Source organism: Symphalangus syndactylus, chromosome 9 (assembly GCF_028878055.3).
Source record: "Symphalangus syndactylus isolate Jambi chromosome 9, NHGRI_mSymSyn1-v2.1_pri, whole genome shotgun sequence".
NCBI classification, from domain to species: Eukaryota; Metazoa; Chordata; class Mammalia; order Primates; family Hylobatidae; genus Symphalangus; species Symphalangus syndactylus.
This window is the reverse complement of record NC_072431.2, coordinates 110296375-110310390: the sequence shown is the minus strand read 5'-3', so window position 1 is coordinate 110310390 and position 14016 is coordinate 110296375. Positions and strand designations below refer to the sequence as shown.

The following is a 14016-nucleotide window of genomic DNA, read 5'->3' as shown; positions in this document are numbered from 1 at the left end:
GGGCTGTAAGCCTAATCCTGCTTCTCATTTGCTGTGTGACCCGGACAAATGCCAACCCGTATCTTTTCTAGAATTCCATGGTCGTCTTGTATGGAACTAGGGGATTGGGGTTGTCTCTGAGGATCTATCCAGCCTTAGAATCCACTAAGTACAGTGGAGAGAGGGCTATGCCAGGTGTGTTTGATGACTCTATCTGCCCAGGATATGTGGTATGGCAAGTGAACTAGAAACCCTTGGCATGGAAGTAGGAGACAAGACATATAAGCCAGTGATAGGCAAATCTGGAGCCACTTGAGGTTGGAAAGGCAAGGTATTTTAAAATAAATCCTTGATGATAACTTTAAAAAAGATTTTATTTCATTTGCCTTCTCTTCCTTTTCTTCTTTAAACGGAAATGCAGTGAAATCTTCAGATTAACTGAGGATTTGGTGAGTTACATTTCTTTTAACAAAGATGGACTGTCTTTGATCTTAGAGAATGAAAGCAGATTACATTGTGACTCCAGCTCTTTTAGGGACCCCTGGTCTGACTCAGCCCCTCTCTTCTTAGGAAGGCACATATAAGCCTATTGGCTTTGTGAACCAACTGGCAGTTCACTACACCCAGGTTGGGAACCTGATCCCCAAAGACTCAGATGAAGGACGGCGGCAGCATTACCGCGATGAATTAGTGGCAGGTAGGACTCTGGGCCATCCTGAAGCTACAGCCCTGAGCCTGTTCCCTTATTCTGGTCACTCTAGGGAGTATACCTCTAAGCCAGAACTTTGCAGAGCCTCTACTAACATAAACTCCAGGCCGGGCAGGGTGGTTCTTGCCTATAATCCCAGCACTTTGGGAGGCTGAGGCGGGCGGATCATGAGGTCAGGAGATTGAGACCATCCTGGCTAATACAGTGAAACCCTGTTTCTACTAAAAATACAAAAAATTAGCTGGGCGTGGTGGTACGTGCCTGTAGTCCCAGCTACTCGGGAGGCTGAGGCAGGAGAATTACTTGAACCTGGGAGGCAGAGGTTGCAGTAAGCTGAGATTGTGCCACCACTGCATTCCAGCCTGGCGACACAGCGAGACTCTGTCTCAAAAAAAAAAAAGCCCAATAGCTGGCTGTCCTGAATAGGTCAGGGAGCTAACCCATGACACTCAGGCCAAGGACAACCCCAGGGATAGGTAGTGTCTGAAAAGCAGAAACCAAGAAAGCCCTCCCTGCCACAGATTGGGAGAGCAGGCTTAGACTTTGAACTCTTTGGCAGTATCCTACCAAGGTTCTCAGGAGTCTGCCAAGGTGATTTCAGAAACAGAAAACCTCGAAGAAGATGAAGAGCCCAAGGAGTTAGAAACTGAGCCTGGGAGTCAAACAGATGTGCCTGCAGCTGGGGTACAGTATAATATCGCTCTGTGTCCCTCTTCTTCCAGCTCGAGCTGTGGATGGGTAACTTGGGAAAGGAGGGAGACCAAAGGTGAGAATAGAGGCTGCAGGTGCCAATGTGTCTGGCAGCATCACTCTCTCCTACCTCTGTCCTATCCTAGGACAGGACTTGCCCCATCTCCCGGTTTTCTACCACCTTCTCACAGCTGAGTCCTGATCCTCTGGGTCTTTATTTTCAGGCAGCTGAAAAAGTGACTGAAGAAGAATTGATGACTCCTAAGCAGCCCCAGGAGCGAAAGCTCACTAACCAGTTCAACTTCAGTGAGAGGGCCTCACAGACCTTCAACAACCCTCTCCGGGTAGAGCAGCCCCCACCCTAGCCCCTCTGCAGCTCTTCACTGTGCCTGGCAGGGAAGAAGCAGGCCTGACCCTGGCCCTAGCAGACCTCAGCCTGGCAGGGGTGACAGGACAACAGATGCTACAGTTTATCTCCCCAAGGAGAGCTGAGAGCATGCGTTCAGGTCTCTGTAAGCTATCCAGGCAGGAGTTTAGAGGGAGTAACATGGAGGCTAGAGCTCCCAAAACTCCACTGGAAGGCTTCAACTGGATCTGGGCTTTGTAGAGGGGTAGAAATTAGGACTTGGGAGGGGAGGGGAGGCCACAGTGTGTTCAGGGAACAGGAGGCCTAGGAGCCAGTTCAACTGAAGTTGATGATCTCTGTGATAGACCAGCTGGCAAAGGCCAGAAATTTCCCTGACTCATAAGAGAGGCTCTTGAAAACCAGGCTGAGGGAGCCTCTCAGGGTTTCAGGTGAGAGACTCATACGTAAGGGGAGGGTTCTACAGAAATGAATTTACAGATGGAGGGCGAGGTCTACAGGGTGAGTTTTTGACAGTGCCTCATCACCCTGTGTGGTCCCTATGCTGACATTTGTTAATCTGGGTGATACACAATGGGAAGGGGGCACATTCCCCTGGTGGAGCCAGAGACCCTCATATTAGAGAGGCCTTCTCAGGGCAAGGGGTGTTAGTCTGATGGCCTGATAGAGGCTGACCTCTATGCCCTGGCCTGGCATCCTGCAGGTCTATTCATCCCCCACTTGGACTGTATCTTGGTTAAAATGGGCACAGTCAGGCTTCCCTGCCCCTGCTTTCCAGCTTATACTTCTTCTGAAGGAGGCCAGAATGGAACACAATATGGGCTTTGAATGCATCATTCAGTTATTCACCCAAGCCCGTCTTTACTTCCCCAGCTCTGTGTCCCACACCTCCATCAGCCCCAACCAAAATGCTTCTCTCAAAGATATACTGTTGGATTAAGTGAGAAGGAGTTGAGGGCTTTTTGTGGATCTCCTGTTGTCTTGTTCTGTAGGATCGAGAATGCCAGATGGAGCCTCCTCCCAGGAGAAACTTTTCAGCCACAGCCAATCAGGTAAGACCCTGGGCCAGCCTGAAACCCCTTACCACCCACCTCTATGTATCCTTTCCTCATTTAGCAGCAAAGGCAACACTGGGTCAAGGGCTCCTCTGGCAGTCTGCCCTCCTCATCTACCTGCCTCCCTGCTCACTGTCCTGAGCATCCAGGCTCTGAACACCAGGTACATGAGACAGTAGGTCCCTATCCAGTGAGCTGTGGGCCAGCCACATGACTCAAGGGCAAGGTTGTCCAAGCTGGAAACAGGCATGGCTTCTGGATGGAGCTTCTTCCATGGCCAGGGGAGAACATTTGCTTCCATGGACTGTCTGGAACCTGTGGCACCCTGTGACTCTGTGACTGACTCCAAAGTGTTAGCACTCTGACCCTGCCCTCCCAGCAGCCTGCAGTGTTCCTGCAGCCCCCCTCCTCCCCCTTCAAGTCCTCCTGGATGGCCACACTTATTTGAACAGGATATGGTGCCAGGAGACCTGATCTCAGACCTCACATTTTCTGTTCATACTTTAAGGTCCTGAGCAAACCATGTCACTTTTAATGCCTCAGTTTCTTTCTCTCTAAAGAGAGGATGACAAGCTGCTTCACAGAGTTGTTGGAGGGTCTGAATGAGATAACAAAGATTGGAGTACTTTGCAATGTGGAATAGGAGACTGTGGGGGAATTATTAAATGTAAGGTTTGCTTATCTGACCTCCAGGTGGCAGTGACTGCCCAGCTGTAGGGAGCACACGGTGTGATCGGGGGCATTTGCCCAGCCCCAGATCCTTGCTGCTTCCTCTGCTACTATCTTTGGGCTTCTCTTCCTGTCAGATCCATTTAGCAAATGTTCCCTTACCTTTTGCTTATCTCCTTTTAATGCTGAGGTGTGGTCAGTGCCATAGACAGCCAGCCCGAGCCAGTATGTTTATGCCATGTCCGGGGTGGGGGTGGGGGTATGTATATATATATATATATATATATATATATATATATATATATATGCATATATATATATATTTGAGACAAGGCGTTGCTCTGTCACCCAGGCTGGAGTGCAGTGGCACGGTCTTGGCTCACTGCAACTTCTGCCTCCTGGGCTCAAGCGATCCTCCCACCTCAGCCTGCTGAGTAGCTGGGACCACAGGGGCATGCCACCACACCTGGCATGTTTTTGTATTTTTTGTAGAGATGGAGTTTCGCCATGTTGCCTAGGCTGGTCTTGAACTCCTGGGCTCAAACAATCCACCTGCCTCAGCCTCCCAAAGTGCTGGCATTACAGGTGTAAGCCACTGTGCCTGGCCTATTTTTTTTAAATGTTCTAGTTCAGAGTCTTTTAAATCACCAACAAAAATGGGAACTAGCCTGATGTTTGCCCATTTGTTCTGCCTGCCGGGGGCTGCGTGCTAGAACAATATTGATCTTCACCTGAAGACCCAGCCTCTAGGTTTCAGGATATGTAAGCCCAGCACAGAGATGTCCTTAGAACTCTTTCATTCTTGTTCCAGAGCTGATGGTTAGTAGGGAAGACAGGTATTGAATACATAATTCCAATGGGCCAAGTAGAAGATGCTTGTTGCCAGGGTTAACATGACCAATTCCTTAAGTCTTGAAGGCTGAAAAGATCTGTCTGGGTAAAAATTGCACCTTACAATGATCCTTCTTATCTCACCCTTGCCTAGTGGAAGATCTATGATGCCTACGTAGAGGAACTTGAGAAGCGGGAAAAGACCAAAGAGAAGGAGAAGGCAAAGACCCCAGTGGCTAAAAAGTCAGGGAAGATGGCCATGAGGAAGCTGACATCTATGGAGTCTCAGGTTTGTTGTTAGTTCCTACAGCTCTGCCACAGAATTTCTGAATGAGGCCTTGGCTTCTGGGTAGACAGAAGCCTGGCTGTCTGGGAGGGGTTCACAGATACTTAAGTCAGGGGCTAATGTTGAGGTATAAATAGTTCTTTCCTTAGGGGAAGTTGTGAGGAGAGCTACAGCTGCCTCTAGCATTCCATACCTCCCCCCAAGTAAGATAGATCTGGAGGCTGGCAGTATTTCAGAATTATTGAGCTAGAGGGTAACAGAAGACATATTCCTTATTGAAAGCACTACATGCCTTCTGGAAGAGCTGGGGAGTCTGCTCAGGATGGGGGTGGGATGTGAGGATAAGGCACCACTTCCCTCAGCAAGGGCTTATAGGATCTGGGAAAGTGAGATGTTTTTTCACTTTCAGTACTTGGGTTTACTTGTGTCCTATACTGTAGGTGAATCTTCAGGGCCAGGAGCCAGATCAGAGATGATAATAGGTACCATCAATGCTAGGCCAATGGATTTGGCCACCCTGGGCTAGATTTTCCATGAAGAGCCATGTAGAAGTCATTATAAAGGTCATGGCTGGGGGGCTCACTGTGGGTCTAGCCAGCATAGGTTTGGGGATCATCATGGGAGTCACAGTGATGCAACTATAGGGAGTCACTGAAGGGAGCGTCACCACAGGGAGACGCTGAAGGGCCACATTTGTCCTTTAACAGACAGAAATCTGGATCAGGAACTAGAGTCCCATTGTGGATCAGGATGGGTTTGACTTGCAGTGGCATGAGAGGGACAATGTCCACAGGAATCTGGGGGCTGGTTTCAGCACCTCGGAGAGTTCCCATGGCTGCTCTCGGGGAAGTGGTTCTGCTCCACTCCAGAATTGAAGCTGGACCAGTTAAAGGAAGTGCTGCTTCCTATGCCTGAGGTGTGTCCACTCTCGCTTAATTCTGTTTCATTATCCTGATCATGTCACATTTTAGGGGAAGTTTGAGGGTCCCCTGCCTTGGCTTTATAGGAACTGTCGCAATGCTGTTTTATTCAGTCACTGACCAAGTACCTAGTGATCATGGCCATGCTGGGTACTGGAACTCTGAGGTGAAAGATGGAGCCCCTGCCCTGCTACTCTGTGCAGACCCTTGGCTTCCCCTGATCCATTCTCTAGAGGTTAGAGGCTTCACAGGGGCCACTGGCCTAAGTCAGGGTTCACATGAAGATCCATCAGGGGTTATGAGCTCTGTGCTGGGACCCATGGTTGCAGAAACCTCAACTATAATCACCAGGACCTAGAAACCAGAAGAAAAGTCCCTGTGGCGGAGACTAGAATCTGACCTGTGTCTTCTAAGCCTTGCCAGAGTTGGTGTCTAACATCCTCGGGGATGAGGGACCATCCCTCTCTATCACACTGGACTCTTCCAGCTTAGCTGACTTGGAAGACTATGGTACAAGCAGATTCCAGCCCTCTGGACCAAGAGTCCACATGGGAGGCAGGACACCCTCCCCCAGCCCACCCAGTGAATGCCTTGCTGTGCACCCTCTCCCCAAGGCAATAATTAGAAATCCCAAGTACTGGGCCAGGCTGTCTGTGCAACACAGTGGGAGAGGCAGTCACCTTCCCCATTGCCCAGGCCCAGTGCTTGAACAGAGTGACACCCCTTCCGCAAAGAATGGGGTCTGATTATGTGGGTAGAAAACTCAAATGTGCTGGAGGGGAGAAAAGATAAAAACTTCATGATATCCTATAGGAAGGGCCTCCTTGGTGGACCTCAGGTCTCTGTCTCATTAATGATTTGGGTGAATGCACAGAAATCAATGCACGTTTGTCTGATCTGAATAATTAGGTAGGAAAGGAGGAAAGGGCTCACAGCCTGCAAGTTCAGTCAGAACTAATAAAGATGTGTGGCTGCTCCAGTGGCATAGTATCTGGGACAAGGGAGGTGACAGCCCACAACACTCTCCTTAGAACACAACTGGAAACCTGCATCTCCCAGAGCCAGGAGAGGAGTGGTCAGACTGGGGAGGCACTGGCTGGCTGTGTGGGTCTGAGATCATGGACCCTGGAACCTACAGACCTGGATTTATATCCTGGCTTTGCCATTTGTTAGCTCAGTTTTTCTGAAACCTCAGTTTCTTCATCTGTAAAGATACCCTAATGATACCTACTTTGCAAGATTTTCATGAGAACCCAAGATAATACAGTGCAGCCCCTAACATAACACTTTTGTGCTACTGATCAATAAATGGTAGCTATTGTTATTGATATGCCATTTCATGACTGATGGAGCTGGGAGGAGTCACCCGAGGAAGTGCTAACTTGAGGGCATGTGGCTGTGTCCTCCTACCTCAAAGGAGCTATCACCAAGCATCCAATTCCTTGTGGCCAGAGGACAGAGTTGGGCCCATAGGTAGAAGATGCAGGGAGGGAGTTTCAGTTAACTGGCCATCTGGCCACAGAAAACACTGCCTGACCTGGGGGGAGTCACACTTGCCAGGAAGCTGCTAAGGGGAGAGGATTCCCGCTCTGGGTCAGAGAATAGAGAGCGTAGCTGGAACCAGGTGAACTCTGAGGTCCGTGACTGCAAGACTCCAGTGAATGCCCTCCTTGGTCAGTTTTCTAAGATAAACTTGGAGTCTCTTTCAGGCGTGCAAAAGGTCCTCAAAGGTCAGTTCCCCAGAATTGACTTCATAACCCTCCGCTGCACTACTCTGCATGTTTCCTCTGACACCATCACCACCGGGAACCGGCTTAAACACTAACATGTATTATCACATTTCACCATCACAATGACCTGATGAGGCAGATGCCACCATCTGCCTCCACTTACCAGGGGGACTGTAAGACTCAGAGAAGCTAAGTAACTTGCCAGAGGTTGCCACTGGGTTCTAATTTTGGTGGGATGGGATAGGAGTGCAGGTCTGTGCAGCTCTAGAACCCGTCCTTTTAACCGCTACCTGATGCTGCTGTTTCTGAGACCTTGAATCTTTGGGAGCCATGGGCCTGGCCCCCTGGCCCCACCCTGGAGGGCTGCCCATTCAGCTGGCTCACTCCTGCCACCTGCCCTAAGCCCTCTGGGCCTTTCCTGTTAGTCCCAAACTCTTTGTTCTTCTGTCAACCTGCCAAGCACCTCATCTTGGGGATTTATGGAATTTCACACAATGGCAAGCTTCCTTTTGGTTCAAGATGAGTCACGTTTTCCTGAAGTTAAGCTTCTTGCTTTCCCATTGGTCTGGGCTGTGGGGAGGGCCTGGAATTAGGAGTCTCAGTTCTGCCTTGTACTCCATGTATGTAAGCATGTCTCTCCCCTCTTTGGGCCTTCGTGCGTTTCTCAGCCTGTGACTGAGTAAGGGATAAAACCAGATGATCTCTGAGGCCTTTAATGGGAGTCTTTCACTCTCTGAGCTGGTAAAACTTTTCTGTCTCCACCAAAGAAGGCTCCAACCTGCCCTTGTCTGCTCTCCCCTGCAGACCCTGGGCTCTCTTCAATGCCCTGTCTTGTGCTCAGAGATAGGCCTTCTCCAAAACAAGTCCAGAATGAAAGCATGAAGCAGGTTGTACCCAGGGGCCAAGTATATCAGCTCAGACCCTTTGTGCCACCTGTGAGGTAGGAGTTCCTAGAAGAGGGTAGTGGCATGAGCTGGGCCTTGAGACATGCAGAGAAACCTTTACAGAGCTATCTGGGGTGAGTAGTGTCAGAGAGGTACTGCTGAATCAATTGCAAGTGTGACATGGCTCAGGACATATGACCTTGCCAAGTGCTGGTTTATGAGGACTTGAAGTTTCTGTATCCCCACAGACTGATGATATCATCAAACTGTCCCACGCTGCTAAAATCATGGAGCGGATGGTCAACCAGAATACATACGATGACATTGCTCAAGGTAAGAGTTGAAGTTCTGGCAACCACTATTATTGCCTGCATTAAAAATTTCTCATAAAAGCTTGGGTTACTTGGGTGTCTCATGCTAGCTCCTATAGGTGCAAGCGGAGAAAAAATAATCCCTCCATCCTCTGGATGTCACTGGGAAGACAAGACTTATGTGGATTAACCATGACTGATGGCGTAAGAAACAATGTATATACTGATGAGATCTGGAAATGGTGCAGCAAAGAATACCTGCACATTGGTGATCCAATCTCATCTTCCTGATAACCCTGGGAGGCAGACAGAGCAGAGACTTGCCCATACTGTACACATGAGGAAGATAAGGCTAAGGCCACCTAACTAGTGAGTGGCAGAGAGGACCCAAATAGAGGTCTCGAGCTTCCTCATTCTATGCTCTGTCCTCTACTCAGAGAACCTTGGGAATGCTATAAATGCCAGAATGTATGGGGTAGACAGAAACCACTCTGGGGATCCTCACATAGGAGAGAAGGAAAATGAGGGATGAGTGGGAGTAGTTATGGAAGGCTTTGGAGAGGGCTTAGCTAGATGCCAAGGGAGAAGCAGAGTGTGTGAGAGAAGATAGCTACAGGGAGGATGTTCTGGACAGGGCTGGCACGAGCAGTGTCTTGGCAGTGAAACTGAATAGGAAGGGACTCTGGGGACAAGGGACAGCAGGCTCCCTGACCCAAACAGGATCTTCATTGAAAAGAGATGAGAGTTCAGGCGGAAGAGGTTGTTGGAGCCCATTAATGAAGGGCCTTGAATATCATGCAAGGAATGTGACCTATCTCTGCAGACAGTTCAGAGAACTGAAACTTTCTAGGCAGGGACACAGCCCGAGGAGAGCAAGGCTGGAGGAGGATGTGATTGTGTAGAATATAGGGCAGAGGTGGAGGTGAGGCTCAAATGTGGGGTGGAATGGGCCTTACCACACCTGACCTAGCCTGTGTCTTAAGGGATGGAGAAAGGGGAACAGTTATAATAGTGAGAAACAAGCTCCAGCATTCACTGGGAGTAGCCTGTGTGTCAGGCATTGTGCTATGCAATTTACGTGTTATTATTTTGTTTGTTCCTGACAGCCACACTGTGAGGTGAATACCATTATTATCTCCATTTTATAGATGAGAAACTTAGGCTGGGATGTTGCCACTTTTTCAAAGTCACAGCTAGTGTGAAGTGTGAGTGGCGGAATCAGAACTTGAACACAGGCCCCTTGGATCCATCACCTAAGCACTTTGCCACTAGCCTGCAAAGCCACTGAGCTGGAAGAGACATTTCAAATAAACACACTCAATAGATCTATCCTGGTGATTAATTAGTGATGAGTTGAAGAAAGAGATTGATTCAGAAATGCTTAAATCCTGGGGGCCTGGGAAATTCTGGTGTCTTTGACAGTGTCAGGGAAACGGAATCCTTCCCATGGCATGAACAGCACATTCCCAAGTGGCTTGTATTTCCCTAAGAGGTTGTGCATTTATTTGGAGCAGCTGCCTTCCCAGAGTTGGCAGCTCCTCGATGCTGGCTGGTCTCCTTTGCTGACAGCCTAGGGCTCTTCTTGGTGACTTGATGCTCATTGCTCACCCATGGGACACAGAAACCAGGGCTGCCAAAACCAGCAGCCTAAACAAGCCCCCTCATTATCATTCAGGCTGGAAAACGACCTTGAGTGCTTTTCAAAGCTGTCAAAGTACACAGCAGCTGTGAATGAGTTTGTCACTCACACAGCGTGGCTTCTTGAAACCTAGCCTCTGCAAGTGGCCCACCAAAGGGCTGCAAACCTGATTAATATCCATGGAGAAATTGGCCTTGGTGAACCACTTTCATTTATAAGAACACAGTCACATAAAAATGCATTGAACTTTGATTTTTTTAATTGCATACTCCTTTCCCTTTGGGAAAGTGTAATCATGAAGGAGACATGAAAATAGAGAAGTGTTACCAATTAATCTCTGCTCTGAATTGAAGTATTTTCAAAGATAACCCAAGCTGGGGAATCTCTGATGTAATCAAGGCTCACGCCTCTCTGACCACTTGAATCTTTTTTGTTCTGAGACATTTTTGAGGTTTGAGTGAAGTCCCACAACCTCAAGATATGGGCACTATAGGAGATGTCAGGGCAATGCCTGGGCATGTTCTTGGCTTCACTGAATGACAGGATTCATTTTCTAATTGGTCACCCTTTGTCAAAAGAAGATCAAGAACTACTTCACTTCTGTTAAGGAATTTCACTGCATTCTTTAAACAGTTGTTGGTTGTCTGTTTTGTGGCTGGCCCTGTGCTAGGCACTGGGGACTCAGAGAATATATATGTGTCCTGCTCTACAGATACTGTCTGGTGCGGGAGAACAGGCAAAAGGATAAATAGAAGCAATCTAGTGTGACAGATGTTTCGGTAGAGGAGAGGCAGGGCTGGAACAGAGGAAGAAATTAACTCTGCTCAAAAGAAAATGAAGGCCTTACAGATGAGGAGGAGTTTGATCTGGATCTGGCGTGAGTAGGAGTTTGCCAGGAAGAACAGGGCATCTTAGACATGGAAAACTATGTAGAAACACCCAAAACAGGAGACAACTGGACTCATTGGCATGATTTGATATGGAGGAGACACGGACAGCTGACTAGAAATAACGCGGATCTCCTCTGCAAGGAGAGCCATTGAGGGGGTTTCAGTGGAGTGAGGAAAGGGGTGTTGTGAGGTGCCTTGTTTGTACTCACACTGATTGTTCTGGGAAACAAGGGTTGGAGAAGGAGTTACTGGAGGTAGGAGACCAGTTAGAGGGATGTTGTCATAATACAGGTGATGGATGTTGGGGACTGAACCTGGGCAGGGGCTATGGGTTTGGAGAGAAACGAATGAATTAAAAAGATAGAAGAAAAATATGAGAAATTATGGAAACAGATCAGTCAAGGATTACTAATTTCTGGTTTAGACAAGTGGGAGGATGGGGCATCTATCTAACTTAAAGAAAGTGGGAGGCAGAGACAATTTTGTGGGCGGGAAATGAAGTTGAGTTCAGAGAACCCATGGGGGATCTAGGCAGCTTCATTATAGGGAGGCTTGGCTATGGATATGAAAATGGGCTGCATTTTAGGGATTTAGGAGGCAGAATTAATAGAACTATTAATCAGCCCCTGGCAGCTGAACCCTTGAAATTTGGCTGCTCCAAACGGAGCCTCCTGAAGTGCTAGGGAAACACATGGGAACAAGGGCAGCGAACCTGGGATTTTATCCGTGTAGACATGGCTGGTGTATTGTAATGTACCTCCAACAACAACGACAGTAACAATAGCTAACACATAGAGCTTACTATGTGCCAGGCATTTTTCTAGGCTCTTTGCATATATTAACTCAATTCATATATCCTCACAACAGAACTCTGAGATAGGTAGTATTATTATTCCCATTCTAAAACAGAGGCTCATTGTTTTGCCCAAGGAGGTGTAGACAGTAAGTGGTGGACCTGGGTTTGCCATAAAGCGGCAGTCCCAGGGCTGACTCTGCCTGTGTGTGTTTAAGATTTTAAGTACTATGAGGATCCTGCTGATGAATACCGGGATCAGGTGGGTACCCTGCTGCCGCTCTGGAAGTTCCAAAATGACAAAGCCAAGCGCCTGTCCATCACCGCCCTCTGCTGGTAAGTATAGGCATTGCAGCAAACGCAGAGCCCCTGAGTGCCCTCTACATCCCAAACCCCCACTACCCCCTTCTGCACTTAACCATCTTGAGTATGACATGTGACAGTATGGAAAAATATGGAACTTGGATTCTTATGGGATCGCAAGACCACCCCCAGGACTCCCAAGTGGTGAGGGCCTAAGCTGGAGAATAGATGTCTGTAGTATATTTAGGCACCAGTGCCCATGGGAAGGCCCTTGTCCACAGGAGGGTCATGTTCATTTCCTATGCCAATGGATTCATATTTTTTTTGTAGGAATCCAAAGTACAGGGATCTGTTTGCAGTGGGACATGGCTCTTGTAAGTGATCTGGCTATTCATTTATTTGCTCATGTAAACAGCAAACACTAAGTACCTACTCTGTGCAGAGCTCTTTGCCAGTTGTAAGAAATACAAAGATGACTGCCCACAGGGGGTTCACAGTCTAATGGGGAAGACCCACAATCCTACTGTCAATTAGTGCTGGGTGAAGGAATATTCTAAGCTGAATGTGCCAATGGAACCTTGAAGGAATTATTCTGGTGAAGAAAGAGGGGAAAACACTTCTGGCAGAGGGACCTGCATATGCAAAGGCTTGGAGGCATGAAGAATATGGCAGAATATGAAGCTGCTAGTGGGGGCCAGGGTCAGCCCTCAAAGGGCCTGGTAAGCCATTCCAAAAAGCTTGGATCTTCTCCTGAGGGGAAACCACTAATGGAATTCAAGGACAGGGACATGACCAGTGCAGGGAGGAATTGCAGGCATTGCAGGCCTGAGACTGGACGCCAGGAAACCAGTTAGGAGACTGATGCAGGCATCCCAAGGAGAGATGGCAGGACCTTAACCACACTGTGGAGTGGGGATGGAGGCCCCCCCTTCCTGCCTCCTCCTCAGGCCTTCCTGATCGGGTGGGTGGGGGCATGGGGGATGGGATCCCCTGAACCTTGGGAGCCCACTGCTGTCCAGAGTGTGCCCACCCCTGCCAGTTATCCACCCAAGGCAGGAAGGCAGCACAATGGAAACTGTGTCCAGGCGATTTGCTTTCCCTTCATGTTACTTGGTCCCAGAAGAAGCCCCTAGCGCTGTGCTGGCCTGGACATTCCCCTTCCCAACGGGAGAGGGCCCTACACTTCGCAGTAGTCTCGGCTCCCCAGTGCTAACAGCTTGTTCTCTGGCTGGGAGGATCAGCTTCTGCAAACACAAAAACCTTTCCATTCTCCAAGCTGCTGCTGGCTGGCAGGCATACAAGCTCCCAGTCACTGCCCCTCAGACTGCCTGTCCGCCCATTCTTTGACCAGCGTGGGGAGGCGGAGGGGGTGTTTGTCATTCCTCTCAGGGAGGAGACCTTGGAGCTGCTCCCAGTCTTGTGGTCTGGGCCGCCTTTGAGGATGCCCTAAATGCCTGCTTTGTGTCCCCACTCCTGAGGGTAGGCTGCTGCCAAGTGGGAAGTGCCCTCCCCCTCTGGCAGGGAACTAGCACATTCCTCCCCCTCTGCTGCAGCTACTGGGCCTGGAACAGGGCCTGGGGGTTGGGTTGGGCAGGCCCTCCCAGAAGTGGGTGTGGACCCCCCTGTGAGGCTACTCTAAACCCAGGCTTTCTGCCCAGGTCTGAGGCAGGGATATAGGGGTTGCTCCCTAGAAGGTGGGAGGGGAAACTGCTTCAGTTTTAGCGCTATTCTCCCCCCACCCAGGTTCGGAAGCAGGCTCAGCTGGTCAGGGTCATGTGAAGGCTGTCGTGGGGGCTGAGCAGCCTCGGGCAGGAGCAGTAGAGTAGGTCACCTCCCACCAGCAGATGACCTCGAGCCTGCCCAGCAATGTCCTTTGGGCAGGCACTTACCTGAGAACGGTCTCTTTGTCCTTCCTTGATCCCGTTAGCTACATCCACGTGCCTGAGTGGTACCTGTCGGCAGC

The 14016-nt window shown here is 49.2% G+C and overlaps 1 protein-coding gene across 7 annotated transcripts in view; it reads left to right on the top strand.

The window, feature by feature from the left end:
- Positions 1-14016, top strand: part of DNAI1 (dynein axonemal intermediate chain 1) — a 66072-nt gene that overhangs the window by 28525 nt on the left and 23531 nt on the right. For 5 of the 7 annotated variants that reach the window (XM_063609822.1, XM_055293896.2, XM_055293894.2 and 2 more), the window contains 8 exons: positions 550-676; positions 1248-1372; positions 1603-1722; positions 2735-2794; positions 4452-4586; positions 8366-8450; positions 11969-12086; positions 12384-12427. In XM_063609822.1, coding sequence (XP_063465892.1) covers positions 550-676; positions 1248-1372; positions 1603-1722; positions 2735-2794; positions 4452-4586; positions 8366-8450; positions 11969-12086; positions 12384-12427 — 814 coding nt within the window. The remainder of the gene's footprint in view (positions 1-549; positions 677-1247; positions 1373-1602; positions 1723-2734; positions 2795-4451; positions 4587-8365; positions 8451-11968; positions 12087-12383; positions 12428-14016) is intronic. The other 2 variants (XM_055293898.1, XM_063609823.1) reach the window with 2 other exon arrangements.